Source organism: Schistocerca serialis, chromosome 6 (genome assembly GCF_023864345.2).
Source record: "Schistocerca serialis cubense isolate TAMUIC-IGC-003099 chromosome 6, iqSchSeri2.2, whole genome shotgun sequence".
Lineage (NCBI taxonomy): Eukaryota > Metazoa > Arthropoda > Insecta > Orthoptera > Acrididae > Schistocerca > Schistocerca serialis.
In genome coordinates this window covers 12,733,380-12,757,332 of record NC_064643.1, presented here as the reverse complement: position 1 = coordinate 12,757,332, position 23,953 = coordinate 12,733,380, and the positions used below count along the sequence as shown (strand labels likewise).

The 23,953-nt window shown below is 36.0% G+C and overlaps 2 protein-coding genes across 6 annotated transcripts in view; one reads left to right on the top strand and one right to left on the bottom strand.

The window, feature by feature from the left end:
• The window catches only part of LOC126484159 (sex-regulated protein janus-A-like), a 48,032-nt gene extending 42,978 nt beyond the window's left edge, over window positions 1-5,054 (bottom strand). For 3 of the 5 annotated variants that reach the window (XR_007587818.1, XR_007587819.1, XR_007587817.1), the window contains exons 1-2: window positions 4,909-5,054; window positions 2,354-4,824 (exon numbers count right to left, since the gene is read on the bottom strand). Coding sequence is in view for 2 of the 5 variants with exons in the window: in XM_050107557.1 (XP_049963514.1) it covers window positions 1,679-1,782 (104 nt within the window). In the remaining 3 variants the exon portion in view is untranslated. The other 2 variants (XM_050107557.1, XM_050107558.1) reach the window with 2 other exon arrangements.
• Window positions 5,055-17,885: 12,831 nt separating this feature from the next.
• The window catches only part of LOC126483668 (molybdenum cofactor biosynthesis protein 1-like), a 324,074-nt gene continuing 318,006 nt past the window's right edge, over window positions 17,886-23,953 (top strand). The window contains exon 1 of the mRNA XM_050106732.1: window positions 17,886-17,910. Within this exon, the coding sequence (XP_049962689.1) occupies window positions 17,888-17,910 (23 nt within the window). The 5' untranslated portion in view covers window positions 17,886-17,887. The remainder of the gene's footprint in view (window positions 17,911-23,953) is intronic.

Sequence of the window (23,953 nt, the reverse complement as noted above, 5' to 3'; positions counted from 1 at the left end):
ACACACACACAACACCATTATGTCATGGGTCAAAGGAGACAGGTGGAATAGAACACTTCCAATGGCCCCTTAACTTAGTTCCTACCTCACGCAGACAGACAGGATGTGAGGACAAGAATGAATAGTTCTGAAAAATAAGATTAGTGTTTCACTTTTAAAAGTGTTAATCAGCAGTAGGGCCTCCTGGGATCTTGCTTACTTGACTATCAGTAGTGACCAGCCATACTGTTTCTTTATAAAACAATTCCTTAATAACTTCATTGTTTAATATTTGGATTCTTGCACTGATGTCACCTCACGTGTAAGATTGTTCCCCCTATTGTTATCTAGACAACAAACTTGAACTCTAAGACATGATATCACAGTACATAAAATGATTTTTACATGTTAGTCTGAGAACGTGGACAGTGACCAAGAAGGCATACCCTAAAATTGCACTTACTTTAAGTTTTCAAAATGTCACAACCCCTTTCTTCTGTCATTTATCACTCTTTAACCTCTGGCAACAATCTGTTAATATAAAAACTGCACTGTTTTTAGGGTTCATGTTAAACCACAGACCTCTCTATAACTGACTGGTTGGAGAAAGGCAAGACAAAGAACTGGTTATGAACTGTTGTGTCCAAATCAATCTTTGAAATGCCAAAAACAGGATTAGTTAAAAATGTGATACCAAGCTTATGAACGACAACACCCTTAACGTGGTGGAGATATAAGAGACAGAACTGATCAACTGCTCACCTAACTAATAACACGTAAATGTTAGCGAAATAAAATGCTAGGGACTAACAGGATCTCTGTGAGAAAAGGTAGTTTTGGGCCCAGGATGTTCTTTCTATTAGTCCTTCAAATATATTAAAAACTTGAAAATACCAGACCCCAATTCGAAAATGGAGCCTCACATAGGTACTTAAATGTATCTATGGAATGACCTACCAACCCAACCTATCCTAGATATATGTTTACACCAGTCTACAGATCAGCCTGTCAATGTAAATGAACACATATATACACCTTGTATGTCACAAGCATTCCCCCAGTCGAACACAATCTCCAGTAGGCCTAGACTTAAAGTACACCTAGCAAACAATACAGTCTAAGCTACCAGCCACAAAAAATAAACTTCATATTATGATCAAAACACACACTCAAAATATTTCACTGAAACAAACGAAATATCCTAGATGCCATATCACATCACATTTCATATAGGCTACCTATGGCTCATGTTGTTCACTGGACTCCAAACACGTTTATTTTTTCACACACAAGCATTTATTGCTTAGTCCAGTTTCTTGAATAAGTATCATGAGGCTATCGTGGTTAAGTTTGTCAAATTAACTCCCAAAAACATCTTTTTGATAGCAATATTCTTGAATACTGGTTGTTTCTCAGATTCCACACCCCCTTCGGAATACCAGCTTGGTGCTTTCTGGGGTTTAGATATTAGCTACACAGTCATAGTTATGCTACCAAGACCTTGTAATGGATCTGGGAGATGTTATTTTTTTACCGTATTTGTCGATACCGAATTGTAAATGTTTTCTTGTATTTTTGTCAGAATTTATTATAATTTGTCTTATTATATGTTAATTTACTTCTGTTTTTGAGAGTAAAAGCATATTGATTACTATTAGAAAATGTATCCACAGTCTAATATAACAGTCGCGACACTCACTGCTGTAAAAATTGTTGCCGTTTGACAGATGGAGCGACACTAGCGCTCCAAGTGGCAGGTAAGGTGAACGTCAGATGCGTCGTAAGCATAATGTTTGTTTGCATCCATTTCCTTCTTCATTTCCGAATTATTTGAGTTATTTTCTTGGCTCCAAGGGTTTGTGTGGTACCAGAAGGCATATATGTTACTAAAAATGATTCTAAAAAAAGCGCAAGTAAGGACAAAAATCATGAATAGAGTGGCAAGCTACAACACATTCGTGAAGAAACACTTTTGACATTGGACAGAATTGCAGCTTACCACGTTGATATCAAAAGATTATAAACACACAGATTCACATGTAGGAAGCACATACATGTACCTCTACATGCAAAAACGACCGACAGCTCGTTTATCGAACTGTAGGCCTACTGCGTTTGTCATTTTCGCCCGTTGCCACAAGTACGACCTTCATCTTTATATTATTCTAAGTGACACAAGCAACTGCAAAATAGTGGGAGAAATATGCTAAAAACATTATAATGAGCTGATTACACTACATTTCAAGAAAAACCAAATATTTGAATAATTTTCAATCAATCAGTCAGTGCACAAGGTGCTGACAAAATAATGTCATCACACGAAAGAAGCAAGGAAAATTAGGTGACTAACAACAGAAGTGAACGAAATACATACCAAAGAAATCAGCAGCCCAAATGAGCCAACTACTTCAGTTTCTTATTTGCTTTCTTGTTGTTAGAAACTAAGTCTTGATTCCAATATTTGAGCCGGTAAACAAGTCTCACTTTAACAAATATCTTGATTAACAGCAGCTTAGTTTCTTCACAACATCCAGGGGGAAAACTTGGGACAGCCAGCAACAAGTTTACATATAATTCACCACAGTTTTTCTTGTGAGAATGTTCATCAAAAACTGATGCCATCTGATTTTCACAATCCCTCAAACATAAACAAATATTTTCACTGCAAATAACCAAGCTTCAAAATTGTCTTTGTAACTTTTGAAATGGCAATAAAATTTGTCATTTGCATCTAAGTCCTGGCTGTTGTCTACAAGTAGATTCCTGCACTTGACACAATTATGTAAAGAAAAAAGTTTCTTCAACATGTAACCAAACACATATCTCATACTGTTTTGTTCTTCAAGGTCTGCTGGAACTTCCACATTTGGTAGCTTTGTTGCAGAACTTGTATCACTACTGCATAACAACTGAGAGACCTTTAATGTTTGAGCAGATTTCATGTCCAGTATTGCCTGACCCCAGTCAATTCCTTCACAATTACTGCTTGCCACATTAGAGGAATTTATCAGTTTGCTTAGTGTACAGTTGTTAAATGCAGCACAAAACTGCCTTGGAAATGGGTTGCTGCAAAAACCACCTCTCTGCCTCATAGTTGAAAAAAGTTTTCCAATGTGTCTTGGTTAATTTTACGTGAGAATAAGTACAATTTTGTTCCAGTCAGTACCTCGGCAGCAAGCATTTCCAAAGCACATATATTGCTTAGAAGCCCCTTTACACATTTTATCCTCAGGGAGTAATCTTTTCCATCAGAGCCTACAAATTTCCAAGAGTGAATCCATGGCTTCATCACATGTAGAACATCCAGATGCTCTGAATCACTCCTAATACAGTTTCTTAGATGCACAGGCCCTTTCACACTGTATGTATTAAAGAAATCAAAAATGTCATTAACTTTCTGACAAAAGTCTGAAGTGCCAGTTGCAGATAATGGCATACTACCACAAAATACAAGTGTGTCAATACCAGCTGCCACTGTGTGGCTTAACACACGAACTGCAGTACCCACTCTCATTTTTGAAAAAGCTGGCAGTTTGACAGCTTTTTTAGTCAGCTTCGGAGCTAACTTGTATTTCCTGTGCAAGTCATTTGAATAGAGCTGAGAAATGTCCTTCCAAGAAGCAGTACCAACCAAACCATCATTTGATGTATGAATTATGCCATACCTAAATAGGTTGTTTCTGATGCTCTTAAACAAACGTGGGGTATCATAGAAGAAATAGATCTTCTGCTCCTCATATACCAAACTTGGATTGTCTTGTGTAATTCCCAGTCTCTTTCTACAGCCCACAAAATTTGAACCCTGATCAGTCACACAGGTCTTTACAACCAAGCCAATTTCCTTAAGTCTCTTGAGTACTTCATAAAATATAGCAGTCAAATGCATAGCTCCCACTGTTCCCTTACAAAAACAGTACAGCAATGGTTGTTTGAAACATGAAAAAATGCCACTAATCATTATCACCAACACACTGTTCGCAATTTTAGCTGTGCCTCATATGTCAAATTTGCCATTAGAGACATTTCATCCAATGACATATTCACAAGTTTATCAATATAAGAAAAATGTTGCACCTTTTGCTTTAAAAGATGGAATATATAGTCACTTATCCCACATTTTATTTGTATGCCTTCCACATACCTTTGTAATGTACGCACTGATGGAAGCATAAAACATTCTGACAAAAACCTGTATGCCTGAGTGCTGTAATATAATAAATTTAGAGGAAACAGATTATTTTCGTCTTTCCATCTTGCAGCACGTTTTTCTCTCAATGGCATGGTAATCTGGCTTACCAACAAGTCAAGGGCACTTCTTTTAAATATCGGGATCCTACAGTCTTTAACATTCGTTTGTCCTTGTTCACTTGCTCCTTCTGATACAGTTTCTGTCGCTGTCTGTAGGCACTTTCCTTGTCCCGTAATAGTTTCGCTCAAGGTCTAGCGATTTGCACATTCTGACACTTCACACGCTTTTGTAAGACACGAACAGCTGCACTTAATCTAACCACTTCATCGTCAAAGCAAATCTGTGTTGACGATTCACACGAATCTGGCACTGATACATGCAGAGTTGAACCGGCTGCTTCTGTGTCATAGGACTGTTTTACTGCTTTAGATTGACTGTCGAATCTTTGTGGCAGTTTCCTCTTCATCGTCAGCTGAGGTGGCTTATTTGGAATGTCAAACAGTGTGGGTACTGCATTCCACACGAGTCTGTTGTCTGCGTTCATGAACTGGTTTTGTTCCAAATGTGGCGAACAAAACCTAATATTATTATACAGGTACACTGGTTCTTTCTTAATGAGGCCTTCTCGCCTGCTATTAACAAGCCATTTTCTGCTCCTAAAACGAAACATTCATCATTTATACACATATAGTTTGCAAGTGAATCCTGACGATACAGTTTAGTAACATGATGGTATATACCTCTCAGGATCCTTAGGAAACCTAAAAAAAGACAGCTGTGGTGTCTTCTTCCTGTTGTTAGTGCAATTTATTGCGCTACAAACGCTCCCGCCAGTAAAAGCCATTGTATAAATCGAAATAAACAACCACTATTCTCTTTCACGATCGCGGCGAATTCACAGTGTAACGCAGCAGCCTCTTGGGGCACTGCTGGCGCTGTAGGCAACAAAATCGAGGCAAAGTGTTGCTACTGTTATGATGTATCGAAGAATAGCAAAGAGACTGATTACAAGTGGAAACTTGTGAATTGTGTAAAATATCTTTGACGTTGGAGTCGTCTTTGACTATTGTTTTGGTGTGTGTTGACGGAAGAACAATGTGAAGGTCGCCGTCATAAATAATTTTGAATTATGTTACTATTATTTTTGTATTAACTAAAAAGAAGAAACTACATTTGAAGAAACTGTATTTGAAACACCAAAATGAGAGAAACACGTTGAACCACGTCTTTTCTGCAGCCGACAACGATGCATTGTGGAATCATACTTAGACAACTGAAGCCAAGACTAATATCGCCTTGCAAACGTCTAACGGAAAAGGTACTGTCACGAAATATGGCAAATTTAAGTAAATAAAAAATAGTGATCATATTTTCAACTTGTGTCTTAGCCGGGATGCCATATTTCAACTGGGGACTGTAGCCGGGATATTGTGTTCACGAGATTTTCAACAGTGCTACGAGGAAGAACAGTTTTGCGTGTTAATACCTGTTTCTTCAGAATGTGTGTTACAGTGTTTGTGTTCATCGGGAAGTAAAAGTTTTGGAGAAGAAAGGTTTCGGCAAAAAATATAATTTTCGACAGAAGAAAATACTTCAAGAATTTTGGTCAACAATCACATGGATGGAAAACGTGGTTTTGCAACAGTAGAAGAGTGTTCCAGATAAGTCACGAAAACCTCGTATTTTGTTAATACAATATTTTTATCTTGTTTTATATTGTTGTGTATAAATTTTTGTTCTTCACAATGACTTATGAGTTTTTCGAGAGTATTGTGCCTAAAGTAGAAAGTAGTAATTTAATAGACTTCGAACATCAGGACAGGTCAAATCAAAGAGAAAGAACCGATCAATTTGATTTAAAAAGTTTTCTTGTAAATTTCACGAAAGAAATTAAACAATCAGTTGACGACAATAAGACTTACTGGGATGAAAAAATTGATAACATTTTGTTGCAAGTCCAAGCAGTCAATACCCAAGTGGGTCAGCTTTCGAACAGAGTTGGCAGTGTTGAGGAAAAAATTGAATCTGTGGAAGCAAAAGTAAATGAAATTGATGCTAAATTGAGCGGTGAAATTAATACTGTAAAAAATGAGTTACTGGTAGATAGGGAACGAAATTTAATGTATTTTAATGAGATAAAAGGTGATATAAAAAATTTGGATGAGAATACAAAAAGTTTGACAATCGTTTGGTTACTCTAGAAGAAAAAGTAGAATGCAATGATTTAGAAAACAAAAAATCTGTCAAAGAACTTAGCGAAAAAATTGAAAGTTTTAACATTGAATTTCAAAGCAAAAATTACAATGTCAACACATGTAATCTTGTATCTAATATTCCACTGAAGCACTTTTCGGTAGATGGACCCTTACATCCTGTTGATTTTATGCTGTATTGTAAGGATTGTTTTTTACCTCACTCACCAGATGAAATAAAAATTAAATTTGTGAAAAAATTCTTAGAAGGGGAAGCTTTGACTTGGGCAAACCAGATTGTAACTCTGGAAAAATTTTGGGATGATCTTAAACAAACTAGAATCAAAAGTGAATTTTTGAATGGGCGAAACTATAGAGAATCAGATGGGAGCATGAAACAATTTTGCAAAAGTGAACTTCAAAAACTTATTCATTTAACAAAACCTTTGGATGACTTGATCAAAATTGATACCTTAAAGAGAAGATTGCCATCAGCAATGCAGTTGAGTTTAGTTCATTGTCCTGATGGGTTTACTCAGAAAGGTAATGGTCAAAATTGGGGAAATGACAACTTTCAAAAAAGGGAACAAAACAATTATCATGGCGTCAGTCAAAATTCAGGGGGATATAACAATTTTGAAAAGAAGGACCATAAATTTTATCCAAAACAAGAACAACATTTTCACATTAATAATCAACAAAATAGAGAACACTTTAGGGATCAAAATCACAGAAATTTTGATAGAGGTCCGTACAATAGGAACTACCAACAGTCAGGTAATGTTTGGCATAGGAATGGGATCAGAAATGTTGAACCGAGCGAGGTGGCGCAGTGGTTAGACACTGGACTCGCATTCGGGAGGACGACGGTTCAATCCCGCGTCCGGCCATCCTGATTTAGGTTTTCCGTGATTTCCCTAAATCACTCCAGGCAAATGCCGGGATGGTTCCTCTGAAAGGGCACGGCCGAATTCCTTCCCCATCCTTCCCTAATCCGATGAGACCGTTGACCTCGCTGGCTGGTCCCCTTCCCCGAAACCAACCAACCAGAAATGTTGATCAGAGACATTGGCAGAACCACAATCACCAGTTCATACAGGAACCGGAAATAAAAAACGAGTAGACGCCCCCTTGAAGGTCCGCAAGGTTGAGGCAGAAGGTGAGCACGATGAAAGGACCAATGGATGTGACTATCATAAACCCATACATGACAGTTCCAAACCTAAGCTATCACATGAGGTTATTAGTTGTTACTTATTGAAAAAATTTCAAGAGGAAAATAATATTGATAAAGATAAAATTTTCAGTACACAAGAACATACAGTAGATAAAAGTAATTGTGATTCATTTAATTTAACAGAGTTTTACACTCGGGCAGAAAAGATCAACACTTTGTCAGATGATGTAATTTGTAGTAGTTCAGAGATGTGTGTGAATGAAAGAGAGAATGCATGCTGTGAGAATGAAAATGTTGGTGAAAGGGATCTGGTAACTTTAGAAAGGGGAAATAATATTTTGGGGAATAATTTGAATGTGTATGACCTGAATATGTGTAATGATAATGATGTTGTTGATAAAGTTGATAATGATGGTAATGGTATTGATGATGATGTTGAGGAAAGGTATTTCATTAGTTTAAATAGGGAATTGGGTATATACATGGTTGAAAATGGATTAAATAGTGAGAATATTATAGAAATTCCCAGGGATGTTACCAGGATGAATAAAGCTCACAAGCTGGATGTATGTGAAAGTGTGAATTTTGATGTTGTTGATAAAGAATCTGACTACACAAATGACAATGACACATGTATAACTTGTAACCTAAGTGAAACTTTTACAGATACTAATGATACACACACATTTCTTATGAATATATGGCTCAACAGTGAAACTATTTCTTTTGACAAGAACTTTAGAAAGATGCTTATTAATGTATGTGAAACTGTATGTCCTGAGTGGTGGAAAAAGATGAGATATTTTATTTTTGAAAAGCTGAAGGATAAGTACTTCAATAGTATACAATGTGATTTGGATGAAAATTCTTGGCTATTTGAGATAATAGAGAGTACTCATGACAATTTTGTGTCTTGTGCAAATTTTATAACTGTGACAAATAATACATGTAATGATATGCCATATGATTCTGATAAGTATAGGTTTGGGGAAATTGAAAGTGATTTATTACATGAGGATACAGGTTCTGAGAAAAGTGATCAATTTTGCAGTCCCTATATAAAAGTTCAAATTGGGTCATGGATTGGTAAATGTTTAATTGATACAGGAAGTGAGATCTCGGGAATATCTGAAAGGTTAAGCAAGAAATTGAAAGTGGGGAAAGATTATGTTGAAATGCCAGTTGTTGGGGTAAAGATAAAAGGTGCTACTGGGAAGAGCAGTAAATTGGTAAAAAGCCAGGCTTTAGTGACATTTTTAATTGGAGGCAAGTTGTTCACACATGGATGTTTCGTAATTCAGGAATTTAATGAGGATTTTCTTTTGGGTATGAATTGGATAGTAGAAGCAAATACAGCATTTGATTGGGTTGGAAAAAAACTTTTGTAGAAACTAGTGAAAGGGAGTACATTCAGACAAATTTTGCGAACACACTTGGTGATCAGAGTAATGGAAATTTTGACAGTATCAATTTACTAAAAGAAAAAAGATTGGAGAATATTGAAACTCATAGATTTGATACCGATGAAGTTGAATTTGGGAATTTAGTAAATTTGAAAATTTCAGAAACACAAAATTTATCTGGGGAGCGAAAACAACAGTTAGAAAATCTGCTGTGGGAATACAGTGATGTTTTCAGTGACATACCTGGAAGGGTAAAGGGTTGTCAGTGTGAGCTTCAGGTAAAACCTCATGAACCATTTTTCATAAAACCATACAGTATTGCAATATCAAAAAGACCTGGTGTTGAGAAAGAGCTGAAAAAGATGGAAGGATGTAATATAATAGAAAGGAGTATCAGTGCATATAATAATCCTCTAGTAGTAGTTTCGAAAAAAGATGGTGGAGTAACATTGGTTTTGGACTCTACACACTTAAACAAAATTTTGTTCAGACAGATAGACCATCCTGAAAATATTGATGAGTTACTCTATAAATTTACGGATTTAAAATATATGTCAAGTTTGGATCTAACTTCGGGTTTTCATCAGGTACCACTTTCGGTTAATCCTAGAAAATATACTGCTTTCTTGTACAATGGTAAGAGTTACTGTTACCAATATTGTGTTGTGCCATTTGGGTTAAATTCTTCTGTTTCTGAATTTATAAGAGCTTTGGATCATGTACTGGGGCAAGAACTTGCGTCTAAACTGATAATTTATGTAGATGACATTTTGGTTACAGGGCAAAATTGGGAGGAACATTTTTTGATTTTGAAGTCAGTTTGTGAAAAACTTAGGAAAGGGGGGATGACATTGAAATTAGAGAAATGTAAATTTGCAGTTTCTGAATTGAAATTTTTGGGTCATGTTGTCACAGACAAGGGAATTTTGGCAGATCCAGAAAAAATTAAAGCAATTTCAGAAACTCCTATTCGTAAGACTAAAAAACAATTAAAGTCGTTCTTTGGGTTATGCGGTTATTACCGAAAACATATAAGTGATCAGAGTCTGAATGCACCATGTTTAAGCCAATTACTTAAGAAAAACACTGTTTGGGTTTGGGATAAAAGTTGTCAGGAAGAGTTTGATAAAATTAACCAAGAGTTGAGAAAGCAACACTTATTACGCAGACCTGATTTTAGTTTTCCATTTTGTTTGAACACGGATAGCAGTAATTATGGGCTTGGAGCAGAGTTATTTCAAGAAAGAGTAGAGAATGGAGTTAAGATACATTGTACCATAGCATTTTCAAGCAGAATGTTGCTCAAGCATGAGAAAAATTATACAGTCACAGAGAAGGAACTTTTGGCAATTCGTTGGGCTTTTACAAAATTTAGAATTTACCTTGTTGGACATAAAACCATAGTATTTTCGGATCACAAAGCTTTGAGTTACTTACAAGAGTGCAAATTATACGACAGTAGATTGACCAGATGGGCAATTTTACTGCAACAGTTTGACTTTGAAAGCAAACACATAAAAGGTTCTGAGAATGTAGTAGCTGATTCACTTTCAAGTTTACCAATTGGGGGAGAAAAGGAGATTTTTGAACAAGAGGAGGAAAAGCAATTTAAAATTAGATACTTGAAAGGGGTGGAAAATGAAAAAACAATTAGAGCTATGTGTAACAAAATTAGAAAAAATCAAAATTTAGATCAGAGTTGGAAATTAATCAAAGAATGTTTAGGCAAGAAGGGGTATGAGAAACTTGATAAATTTTACAGATTGCATAAGGGGATTTTGTTTCGGAGAACAGATGTAGATTCTGATAATTGGAAACTGTGTTGGTCAGAGGCAGATGCTGATAAGCTGATCATTTACATACATGAAAGTTTCGGTCATTGTGGGATACAGAAGTCTATTCAAAAGATACAAGAAAATGTTTATTTTTACAATATTGGAAAGAAGGTAAGAAAAGAATTGGCAACCTGTGACAAATGGCAGAGAGTTAAAGTGAGCAATCAAAGATGTGGTGGAGAGATGCAAAACATTATTCCGGAAAAACCTTTAGATCTTATCGCAGTGGACGTATATGGAATGTTACCAAAGAGTAAAGGTGGTTACTGTTACATATTTGTTATGGTAGATGTATTTTCAAAATTAATTAAACTATATCCAGTGAAAAAAGCTACTAGCCATGAAATTATAATAAAAATTGAAAGAGATTATTTCGAACAGGTGGGTAAACCAAAAGCTATATTATCAGATAATGGTTCACAGTTCACCTCTAAAATTTGGAAAAAGTTTATTGAAAGATAAAAATTGAAGCATATACTTATATCTGTTTATTCTCCGTCCACCAATCCTGCAGAAAGATATATGAGGGAAATTGGGAGACTTTGTAGAAACTATTGTAGCCATAAGCATCCAACCTGGTTTGAGCACATTCGAAATTTTGAAGATATTATGAATAGCCTACAACATAGTTCCACAGGATTTTCACCATATGAGATTATGTTTAATATTAGACCTCCAAATCTTATGTCAGAACTTATTGAATTTCCTAAATGTACACCTTTAACTATGCAAGAGAGAGAAGATATTGTCAGGGAAACTATGAGGAAACAAGGGGAAAAGAGGAATAAAAGATATAACAATAGGGTAAGATTAACCACTTTTAAAATTGGGGATCTTGTTCTGGTCAAATCTCATGAAAAATCAAAAATGTTAACTTCAGAAATTAAAAAATTCGTTGATATCTATATTGGGCCTGTTGAAGTCATAGAAAATCCACACCCTAATGCTTATCTTTTGGTGTATCCTAAGTCAAAGAAATTATTTGGTCTCAGGAATGTTGTCTCTTAAAAACTGTATAAACAGAAATCATAATTTCAAAATTTAAATAACCTATTATCATCTAAAACAAAAGTTCTCCACTGCAATACGCTTGTTAGAACAAAACTGCCTGTACAACGAAGTGTGTATATTTGCATGTATAAATTAATAATTTGAAGTCACATATTAATTGAAACTGATGAAAAACACTGTTCTAACAAAGAATGAGAGAAAGATTTATTTTTACTTTTTTACAAAAAAAAGTCTCCATAGTGAGCATTTCTGAATTTTTCTAATTTTTGGAAGCTAAGTCTTCCCTGTGGGTGAAGGCATGCATGTGAGGACATGCATGCAAAGGTATAAGTTTCAAAACCAATTTTAGATAAAGCCTCATGATATATGAGCAGTTTATTGTTGTTTATACTGATGTTGTGGGGAGCAAAAGTACTCTTCACAAGAATGTGACTTGTAGTAATATTGTAGTAGAGAGGAAAGTGTACATAAATAATTGCAAAAAATTTAGATAATACTGATGTATCTTTAGCTGTACTAAAAGAAGAAAATCATAAAAAAATACAAAATAAAAAAAACCTAAGTAAAAAAATTTAAAAAGAAAATCATAAGCAAAAAAAAAATATACAAAAAACAAAAAATCCATGACTAATAAAAAAAATATAAAAATAAAAAAAAAATCAGATGTTAAAAAAATATATATATATAAAAGGCAAATATAGAGAAAAACACATTACACTATATATGTCCAATATCATTTTTACTGTACAATATGTAAGCATAATGAAATTAACATTAATATTTAAAAAAAAATTAAAACTTATTCTAGGAAATGAGTTTTACCTTTCTATTATTTTCAATCTGCATGCTGTATGTTAGAATATTTCTCATGTATGTTTTATACCATGTATATTTGTCATGTTAAATAATTTCTTTACTTGAAAATTTTGTGTATGGGATTGATGTATCATTGCAACAACAGCCAGTAATAAGTCCACAGATTCAAAGAGTCCAAATTTGGAAGAGGCTATCAGACTGCGTCATTAATGTACTAATTGTGTAATACAGATCCATCACTGAGTGTTGTCGGGATTTTGTTGTATATGTCCATAACAACAAAAGCCCTGGGGAGCAGTTTAATGGATCTGGGAGATGTTATTTTTTTACCGTATTTGTCGATACCGAATTGTAAATGTTTTCTTATATTTTTGTCAGAATTTATTATAATTTGTCTTATTATATGTTAATTTACTTCTGTTTTTGAGAGTAAAAGCATATTGATTACTATTAGAAAATGTATCGAAGAATAGCAAAGAGACTGATTACAAGTGGAAACTTGTGAATTGTGTAAAATATCTTTGACATTGGAGTCGTCTTCGACTATAGTTAGTCGGGAGCTAACTCTTGGTGTATGTTGACGGAAGAACAATGTGAAGGTCGCCGTCATAAATAAATTTGAATTATGTTACTATTATTTTTGTATTAACTAAAAAGAAGAAACTACATTTGAAGAAACTGTATTTGAAACACCAAAATGAGAGAAACACGTTGAACCACGTCTTTTCTGCAGCCGACAATGATGCATTGTAGAATCATACTTAGACAACTGAAGCCAAGACTAATTTCGCCTTGCAAATGTCTAACGGAAAAGGCACTGTCACGAAATATGGCAAATTTAAGTAAATAAAAAATAGTGATCATATTTTCAACTTGTGTCTTAGCCGGGATGCCATATTTCAACCTTACCAATGATTTACGCTACAATTAAAACAAAACTTATTCACAATTCCAATTACAATAGCTACACATTTCATGTACCGGTTTTCGTAAATACAGATCTTTACGTACTTGGTTTAGGTGAAATAATGCCAATGCGTCACAATTATTTCGATGTGAGCAATGAAACTTCACGTAAAACATGACTGCGATAAAATGCGTAATAAAATAAATATACCGAGGTCTAGAAATAAGCATGATTACACATAAAAGGGATGATTAATACAGTTCAATATTAAAAATGTGTATTCAACAAAACCGTAGTCCTACAGAACTGGAGGGGTGTGACGGTAATGGTTTTATTTTATCAGTGAAATTACATACCGGTACTGGATGTTACTAATGCACCTGAAACCATCAAATAAATGATTACAAACTTAATTTACCGGTTTTTCTCCCCCGGAATCCAAAACATCAGACAGTATATATAATAATGGTATGAGACAATGAAGGGAGATTATTTGAGGACGTATTTTCATCAATTTTGAGACGTTATGACTCGTAATAGCCCTGGAGACGTCTTTTACAACAATCGAATAATTTGTAGCAGTACACTGATAAAAATAACTGCTTGCAACTAGCAAGTAATCGCGCAACGCGCAACCAAACTTCGAACACACAAATAACTTCTTAACACGATACGATTACATGACAATGGACACCATACGCATACTCAAAATAACAAACCTAGATGAACACAGCACCGGTTTTTGTACGCCTCCAAACAAACTGCTTTTCAGAGATTGTATTTTAATAAATGAAGACATACCGGAGCAGTGGATTTTAATAATACCGACAACCAAAGACAACAAAGCAACTGAACTACGCACTAGAACAAGCCAGTTTATTTGATTAATTTAAAATGTTTTGTTATTTGCTGACATGAATCCATGGCTTTTTAGATTAAAGTACTGACTTCGAAAGTGGGGGCATTTTATGACAGAATTAAAAATCATTATTGACAAAGCCAATCCAATCCAATAGAGACTGTAGATCTTACACTAATAACTAAACAAGAAATTTCCAGAAACTTACCTCCGCTTATAAAAATGTCCACAGTGTGCGTTAGAAAAATGTGTAGAAGAATGAAACTCAAGGAGAAAATACGAATTGCTTTGGAAGTAAAGGATACTTATTATAAATGTCACTATCTTTATCGTAAGTTTTGCATATGATTTTTACGGCTTAATGCTTTGGTTGCTATTATTGGCTCGTTGTAATACGAGAGTTTCTTATTTAAATTTGAACGAAACCATTAAACAGAGGCACATTTTCGAAGTGTTGTTTGACTGATTTAGTCACTCAGTACAAAACACCTTCCTATACTCTTTACTAGTTTAAAAAAATGGTTCAAAAGGCTCTGAGCACTATGGGACTTAACTTCTGAGGTCATCAGTCCCCTAGAACTACTTAAACCTATTTAACCTAAGGACATCACACACACCCGTGCTCGAGGCAGGATTCGAACCTGCGACAATAGCGGTGGTCTGATCCCTGAAAATGTTACTGCAACTTTTCTGAAGTGTATAATCCTTGACTCATTTGCCAGACTTATGCATTCTGTAATCTCACTAAATAACTCAAGGAAAATAACAGAGACAGTTCTATCCTTCTCCAATCCGTGCATGTATCATGTCTTCAGTGAATTCGGCACCAACAGGACATTACGAATTTGACTTTTTTAAATGTCCAACCACACATGCATATTTCCTTGTCCAGCAGTTCATTCGGTTGGGCAGCAATGATCATTCACATAGATTTTAACTTATTTTTTGCCAGTGCACTGTTTGTATCTGCGAAAATAAAAACTGCTGCACAAGCTCTGCAAACAACAAATGTGATCTTACAAAACATCAAACAATGGTTCTTCGACAATAAAATGAAAACGAATGAAGAAATAACACAACAAAATTTTACATGCAGCCTTACAAATGTGGCATACCCCGATAATATGGAGGCTATCAAACTGCTGGTATTCCTGATTGACAGCAAATTAATAATGAATGAACAAACAGTGTATGTGTGCTCCCAGCTCTCCGATGTACTGTCTGCAGAAAGTAAGTTGACACTCAGCGCCGTGGCTTATGGGAATGACTGTAAATGGGAGATGCCTCCACTGTCACTCGCTTCAGCCACCGCGCCGAGTGTCAACTTAGTTTGTGTGTACAGTAATATACCTTCTGAGGAGAACAGTAGGTGTATTAGCTGACCCATACCTTATAACAGTGCATTATGCAATATTTAATAGCCACATCAATCATGGCCTACTGTTATGGGGATATTCTGAAGGCTGCAAGTATGTGGCAGTGCTACATAAAAAAAGCAGTCAGAATCTTTGCATCAAGCTAAAGACTGCAGCACTGCAAGCCTATGTTCACGCAATTTGACCTGGTGGAGGCTCTGTAATGGTGTGGGACGTGTGCAGTTGGAATTAAATGGGACCCCTTATACTTCTAGATACGATTCTGACAGGTGACACATATGTAAACATCATGTCTACCTGCCTCCATTCATGTCCATTGTGCATTCCGACAGACTTGGAAAAATCCAGCAGGTCAATCCAACACCCCACACGTCCAGCACTTCCGCTGGCCTCCATCTCTCCAGACATGAACATGTTTGGGCATACCTGGGATGCCTTGCAACAAGCTGTTCAGTACAGATTCGACCCCCTTCTACTCTAGCAGATTGATGGGCAGCACTGCAGGATTCATGGTGTCATTCCCTCCATGGCTACTTTAGACATTAGTTGAGTCCATGCCACGTCATGCTGCAAAACTTCTGCATACTCGCGGGGCCCTACCCGATATTAGGCAGGTGTACCAGTTTCTTTGGCTCTTCAGTGTGTGTATCATATATATTTCCTTATATATATGAAAAATGATAAATAACTCTTGCATATTTAATCTTCACACAGTCTGTCCAATCATGACTGGTAAACGACACAGATCCAGAAATTAAAAACATCAAGTTACTGGTATTTCTATAGATACGTTAACTTTGCACACCTTATGTTATGGAAGTAAGAGCTCTGGAAACCAAGGGGCTGTTAGTTCTGTTTTGCATATATATCTACTTGATTAGTTCTCATTAGTTGGAAAACAATATTGTGGCAATATAAAATCTACCACCGCAAGAAATGACAGTGAGAAAATGGATGTCATGTAAAAATAAGCAAACACTGCAGAAAGTGCTAGATTCCCAATTTCTGGAATAGACAGGAAGATTTATGGGTCTCTACGTCAGCCGAACATAACGAATAGAATAGTTTGGTAAATACCATAAATGGATATAAGTCTGCCACAGCAGCCTGTATTCGAGATGACTGTAACTGCAAAATTATCTGAAAGGAAAAAAGATCAAGGTCAATTACAAATACACACTTTCTATCTAATCAAGTGCTTCAGATGAAGGATGTTTCATTTATTTATTTATTATACACCTTTAAAAATGCAACCAACATAATCTTTTGTGTACACAGACGTAGCAATACAATTACATAAATAACACGCACAGACTAAAAAATATTTTACGTAATTACTGTTCGACATTAAATTGTCCATCATACTGCGCATGATGTATTATGTAGAATCACATACATAAGTTTAATGTAATGAAACTATATTACTGTCTGAGATAATTTTTAAAGCCTATTTCGAACTCTTCTATTGTATAAAATGCTTTTTCTCTCAAAGCCACAACTGTGCGACGTCTTTAAACATATTGGTGACACATTGTGTACCTGTAGTGACAACATATTAAACTGTTTTACCCTCATGTATTTGTAACTGTCTAGAGTTTCCTTAAGTCTAGCGACTGTGATGTCTGTCTTCTGTTTTAGGTGTGTATTATATTGACGGGCCACGAGGCTACACCACCGCGGGGTCGAGGCACCTTGTCACAGTTCCTGCAGAACCCGCCCCCCCCGCACCTCCCCCCCCCCCCCCCCCCCCCCCCCCGCCATCAGAGGTTCGGATCCTCCCTCGGGCGTGGATGGGTGTGTTATCCTTAGCGTGAGATAGTTTTAGATTAAGTAGTGTGTAAACCAATGACCTCATGACCTCAGCAGTTTGTCCCAATAGGAACGTACCACAAATTTCCAAAATAACATCAATGGATAGAGTGTTTTAGTTTGTAATAATGCTAGTTTTCTTTTGTATGTATTAGGCAACTTAATATGAAGAGGAATGTAGCTGTGGGTATTTTTATTTATTTATATATATATATTTTTTTTAAATAGGGTTCCCAAGACATTATTTATAGCCCCACAGATGCATCTGAACTCCTTATTTTTGCCAAATGTGATATTTTTTTGCTCCAGGGAAATTCCTCAATAACACAATGGCATGTCAATTGTGCTTGGAAAAAGGTATAGTATGCATTTAGCAATAGCTTATCATTAACACATGACCTTAGTTTACCTAACAAATATGTAGCACATACTAAGTTAGTAGAGATATATTTGGTATAATTCTTCCATGTTAATTTCGTGTGAAGACAGAAGTCAAGAAGTTTAGCTGAAGCAGTTATTGCCATCCTCTTTAATTGATAAGGTAAAGAGAATATTTACAGTTTGTCAGTATTAATACAAAATTCAGTGAGATGGAACCACTTACTGGCTGCTCTGAAATGATCCCTACTTTACTGCTTTAATGCTCCTCAATTTTTACCAGCTGGAACAAAAGTGGTACCATCATAACATAAATTTTCACATACTAATCACTGGTTATGACATAACGTATTGTGAGTCACTAAAATTAGGAAGTATTATGTTATGTGGCTGGCATTTGGCTGAAATCAGAAATTAGTGGCTAGTGTTTGGTTGAAATCAGAAATCGGTCATGTGACATTCCTCACTCACTAATTTTGAGACACAGTATTGTATCCATCATATTTCGTTGTTTCCATGTTATAACTTTGATTTTTTGACAGTATGCAATTTGAAGGCAATGTCAAATAGAAGATTTATCACAAACACATCACTCTATATACAATTTGTTATAATTAAATATCTCTTAGACACATCAGTCCTTAAGAGATTTCAAGATGAAATGCATTCACTGTGGTTAGAGACGTAGTGTTACAGAACTGAAAGAAGTAGGATAATATCCTAGAACACACTAATACCTTTTCTCTCCAGCTTTGCTTTTGTAACACATTCTGGGTCTTCTTATTTATGTAATAGAAGCATGTCCCACAATATTCGATGTTATTTACATGAAATGAGTTTCTTCTCTTTCATGGCTTCAAGCTTAAAAAATGAACGATGAAACTGCTGCTAGTGAAACAAGCAGTAAAGACATTTACATCATATGAAATTTACATTTTTTCTTATCACAAATAATTGACTTTTTTTTAATATGTCATGATTCCTGAGGGTGTGGTTAGGTGGGAACCTACAAGTAAAGCTTAAGTTACTGCGAGTGAAACGAGCAGCAATCATATGTATAGTCTTGCTTGTTACCAATGCTTTGTGATTTCTTTGAAATAAGCCACGATTTTTGAGAGTGTGGTTATACACAAACCTAAGAGCACAGCTTAAATTGGTGCAAATGAAATGAGCAGCAATCATATTTGTAGTTTTGCTTGTCATAAATGCTGCGTGGGATTAGCTGAGCGGTCTAAGGCACTGCAGTCAAGGACTGTGCGGCTGATCCTGGCGGAGGTTCGAGTCCTCCCTCGGGCATGGGTGTGTGTGTGTTTGTCCTTAGGATAATTTAAGTTAAGTAGTGTGTAAGCTTAGGGACTGATGACCTTAGCAGTTAAGTCCCATAAGATTTCACACATATTTGAACATTTTGTCATAAATATTTAGTTATGATCGAATCCTTAGCAGCGCTTTCATAAATGTGGTAGTCAAGACAAAGAGCACATTACACTGGGAGAAAGACATCATGTCACAGTCTGATTTCATGCAAATGCCAGTCACACACTGTGGTACTTCCTGATTTCAGTCACTCATAGCATAAGAAACAGTCCCTAATACAACATAAAAATGCTATCAGTTATTGTGTCTTTTCATATAAATCTTTTCACTTATATCTACTTTATCAGCTTTCACTTTGTAATTTAAGTTTTCTTATTTAGAAACTATCATCAGCATTACTAACACTTAGTGGATATCAGAACCACCCACAGTAACATTATGTGTGTGGAGGATGGCTTCTATGGACTAATCCCACTAACTCTGATACGAAAGTGTGTTTCACTTTGCTTTTTGGTACTTTCGTTAAATATAGTTTTGAAGCATATGAGATAGATTGATCAAACTGTGAGGTCAAAATGCCGTGATGGAAGTGATCTGATTAATCTAAAAGAAGATGTTTTAGTCATTATTAATTAACTAAAGCAGAAATAAGGATGTAGCAGCAAATTTCGAGATAACTCAACCTTACAAAATCCGACGCCTAATACATAATGTGCTAATCAGATACAGTCTTTTAATATACCAATTAAATTATGTACAATTTTGATTTTGTAGTAATTATTGTTTTTGTAACTTTTAGCCCTTCTGTCCCCACACCAAACCAGTTTAGTCAATATATTACAAACACGATTTGCCTCGAAACAACAGAGACAGAGTGTAAGGATACCTGAACATCATTTTGGTTGTCTTTGAAATTGTTTAAACGATAATTCGATTGAAAAGTCATTGTGTAATTCTAACCTGACGCCATAAGAACGACATTACACATCACCATTGTAAAATTAGCTGTTATAGGCAGTTATCTACTAACCAACTAATAAGGGACACATTTGTTTGGTTTGACAGCTTCAGATGACAGTGTGTATTTTCTTTTCTGAGCTATGATATGGTGCAAACATTGATGGCAGCCATATTTAAATGCAGCAAACGTGGATGTTTGCAGAAATTTATTCAGGAGTGGTCAAGGTTTTAAAATTTTTGTATTTGATATGGTCCTCAGCAGACAATTATACCCTAAGAATAAATTGTAACATGGTATTATCAGTTTTATTGTATCTCAAAGCATTGGTAGTTGACTCAGTATATTTTGAAGAACACACTACTTTCATAACCCAAAAGGCAAGCATATTTCATAAATAAATGCAAAGTAAATCTTTTTGTACTAGTAATAATGAATATGGATACATTCTTTTCAATTAAACGATCAAAAATGACATCTGCATATGATTCAACAAATCGGGAAATTATGGCAGACAATATTCACTAAAGATATTTTCATTCATATATTTATAATGTTTAGATTGTCACTGAATACTGCAATAGAACGAAAAAGTCAGACAGGCTACATAAACCTTGTTGAATATCACAAAACTAACAATAAAAAGTGACTGATTAAAATAGTAACTTTGAAGTCATCTGGCTTACAAAATGTAAAGTCTGATCATGTGAATGGATTTATTAGATTATTTTCACACCATCCAGTGTTTAGAGCTGACCTGCATAATTAAAGTAAAATGAAGCTTCTTTTTTGGTTTGTTTGGATAATGTGCAACCCACAGTCAGCATTCTAAGCTCCCAAATCGAAGAGCATGAAACACAACTTTAAACGTAATTTTAAATCTTCGTTAAATTTTTTCTCCCTTACATGGTTAGTGTCGAATATTTAACACCTTACCTCATTCTCGTATTTATCAGACGTTTGAAGGTGTTTCATACATATGAGTTTGAATCTTTAAAGAATTGGGTGATGGGTTTACTGATGAGGCACGTAAAAGTTTTAGTTGATTTTTGCTGTTTTGACAGCAAAGTAACTGAGGATGGCGGGAGCAGAGAGGATATAAAATGCAGACTGGTTGTAGCTAGAAACACATTTATCAAGAAGCAGAATTTGTTAACATCTAATACAAATTTCAGTGTCAGGATGTGTTCTCTGAAGCTATTTGTGTGGAGTGTAGCCTTCTACAGAAATGAAATGTGGATTACAAGCAGTTCAAATAAGAAGAGAATAGAAGTTTTCCAAATGTGGTACTACAGAATAATGCTGAACATTAGATAGGTAGATCGAGTATCTAATGAGGTGGTACTGAATCTAATTGGGGAGAAAAGAAATTTATAGAAGAATTTGACTAGAAGAAGGGACCATTTGGTACTACATGTCCTAAGGCATGAAGGTAGCGGTAGTTTGATAGTAGAGGGAAGTGTGCTGAGTAAAAATTGTAGAGGGAGGCCAAGCGATGAATACAGTTAAGCAGATTCAAATAGAGGTTGCTGTATTTAGCCAACATGAGGAGGCTTGCACAGGATACAGTAAAGTGGAGAGCTGCACAAACCAGTCTTTCATTCAAGACCACATCAACAACTACATCACGTTTTATTGGTAGCATTATTACTATTATATTTTCCTTATTACTATGCTTGAGACGCTGGAAACAAAGGGAATGGATACCGCTACTAGCTTCACAGTTGTGTTAGGCTTTAACCATAAAGATTGCACTGTCTGAGAGGCTAATTTTGCATTTTTGAATTGATGTGTTAATCCGAGAATGTTATTAAAATTGTGTTTAGAGAAATACAATATCACTCTTTCCAACAATCTGTGTGCTGAGATGATGTGGATGCGACCACACCCTGCTCTGTACTGCTATGAGAGTATCACGCCACTTCAAGGCAGCCAATCCCGTGTCAGCACGTCGCCACGTGACCGACGGAATGACGGCAGCCTACGGGACTTTGTCCTTCCTGTTTCTTTTGCGCAATACTCTTGCCATACGACTGGGCAAGCTGACACATTGGTTAGCTCACTGTACTCGCATTTGGGAGGACGACGGTTTAAACCCACGTTCGGCCTTCCTGATTGAAGTTTCTGTGATCTCCCTAAATCGCTTCAGGCAAATGCCGGGGTGACAGCTTTGAAAGGGCACGGCTGACTACCTTCCCCGTCCTTCCCTAATCCGATGCGACCACCGATGATCTCGCTATTTGGTCCCCTCACCCCAAATCAACTCAAACCCTCTTACCAAATGAGGCAACATAAAAGAAATCTATTGCTTCTATTAGTGAAAACACGATTTCTCGAAAGTTTTTTAAAAAAATGTTAATCATGACAAACAACAACCATCCTGTGGTTTTCCACACTCATGCAGCATATTTGTTTGCAGAACCATTATAGCCGTGGTTACGGCATGAGTGAAGAAACACAAAGTATGAAGAAAAAATTACGACTAATCGTGGTAATTTAGAAATCTGATAATTTCCGGTATGAAAAACTGTCATCATACCCACTCCTGTGTGAGTTTCGTCTGAGGCAAAACGACGGGAAACTCAAAGCGGACACAAGTCAGTGTAGTGCGATTTAGGTTTAACAATCAGTTGTAAAACGAAGGGCAGCAGCGATCGAGTATTCGCTGCTGCATGGTGGTCTTACGTAGCAGTGGTGTGCGAGACGAAAGTGGAGGAGGCTGGCAAAGAAGGCGTGGCCAATATCTTACTCACAATCTGTCGACGTCAGCTTTTATCGACTGATCGAGAAAAAGAAGTAGTCCATCTTTAGGCAAAGCCTTTACAAACTATTTCATTATGCCTAACTTTATATGTAGAGGTGGCAGGAGGACGTTATTTGGATCTACTAGGTTTTGTGTAGAATGTTCTTCTCACCAGGTTTTAGAGACTTCCTCACAGACGAGTTCTTTCTGTACCAGTGTTCATCCCTAGCCCTACTGTCCCATTCACACAAGAAACATGGAAATTTGGTAAAGCCACCTTGCTGACCAAGGAGCATGCATGTTACTTTTAGATCGCCACATTTCATCCAACCATGAGCAGAATAGCCTATTTCATTTAACATTATTTCTAGATTTTCATAGCGTTTTTTCATGTGTACAGAATGTCCAACAGGTATAGATGCATACATGTTACAATTGTCTAATAAAACAGCCTGAAAACTAGTTTTGGATGAATCCATAAACATCCTCCAGTCTTCCTTGTTGTATTCAGTACCAAACTCATTCATCAGACCTGGAATGTCTGAGCAGTGCACTAAATCACCTTCTTGTTGAAAAAAGTTGGAAAATTGCTGCTCATTCTTTCTATGCATGTATATGCTGGTTTCAACTGCCAATAAGTTCTTTTCTTTTAATCTAAAGCCAAGCAATTCAACTTTTTCTCTCATTAAGCCCAGATCCCTAACCAAATCGTTAAGCTCGGTCTCAGTAAACAATTTGGGCTCTAGACTTTCTGTATTACATTGGAATTCATCATCGTCTGGTTCATCTAAATCACATTGTGCATCAGAAAATACTTCTGTTAGAACAGAATTTAAATCATCTGGTGGGTCAGGAAACAGCAAATCTACACCATGCCTTACCTGTCGGATGGCAGATGAAAGGTTAGAGTAGCTTATTACCTTTTTTGTTTTCCGCATAATGACCAGTAATATCAACACTGCAAAAGTAACAATCATCGGAATGATTTCTTGGCTTCCTCCATA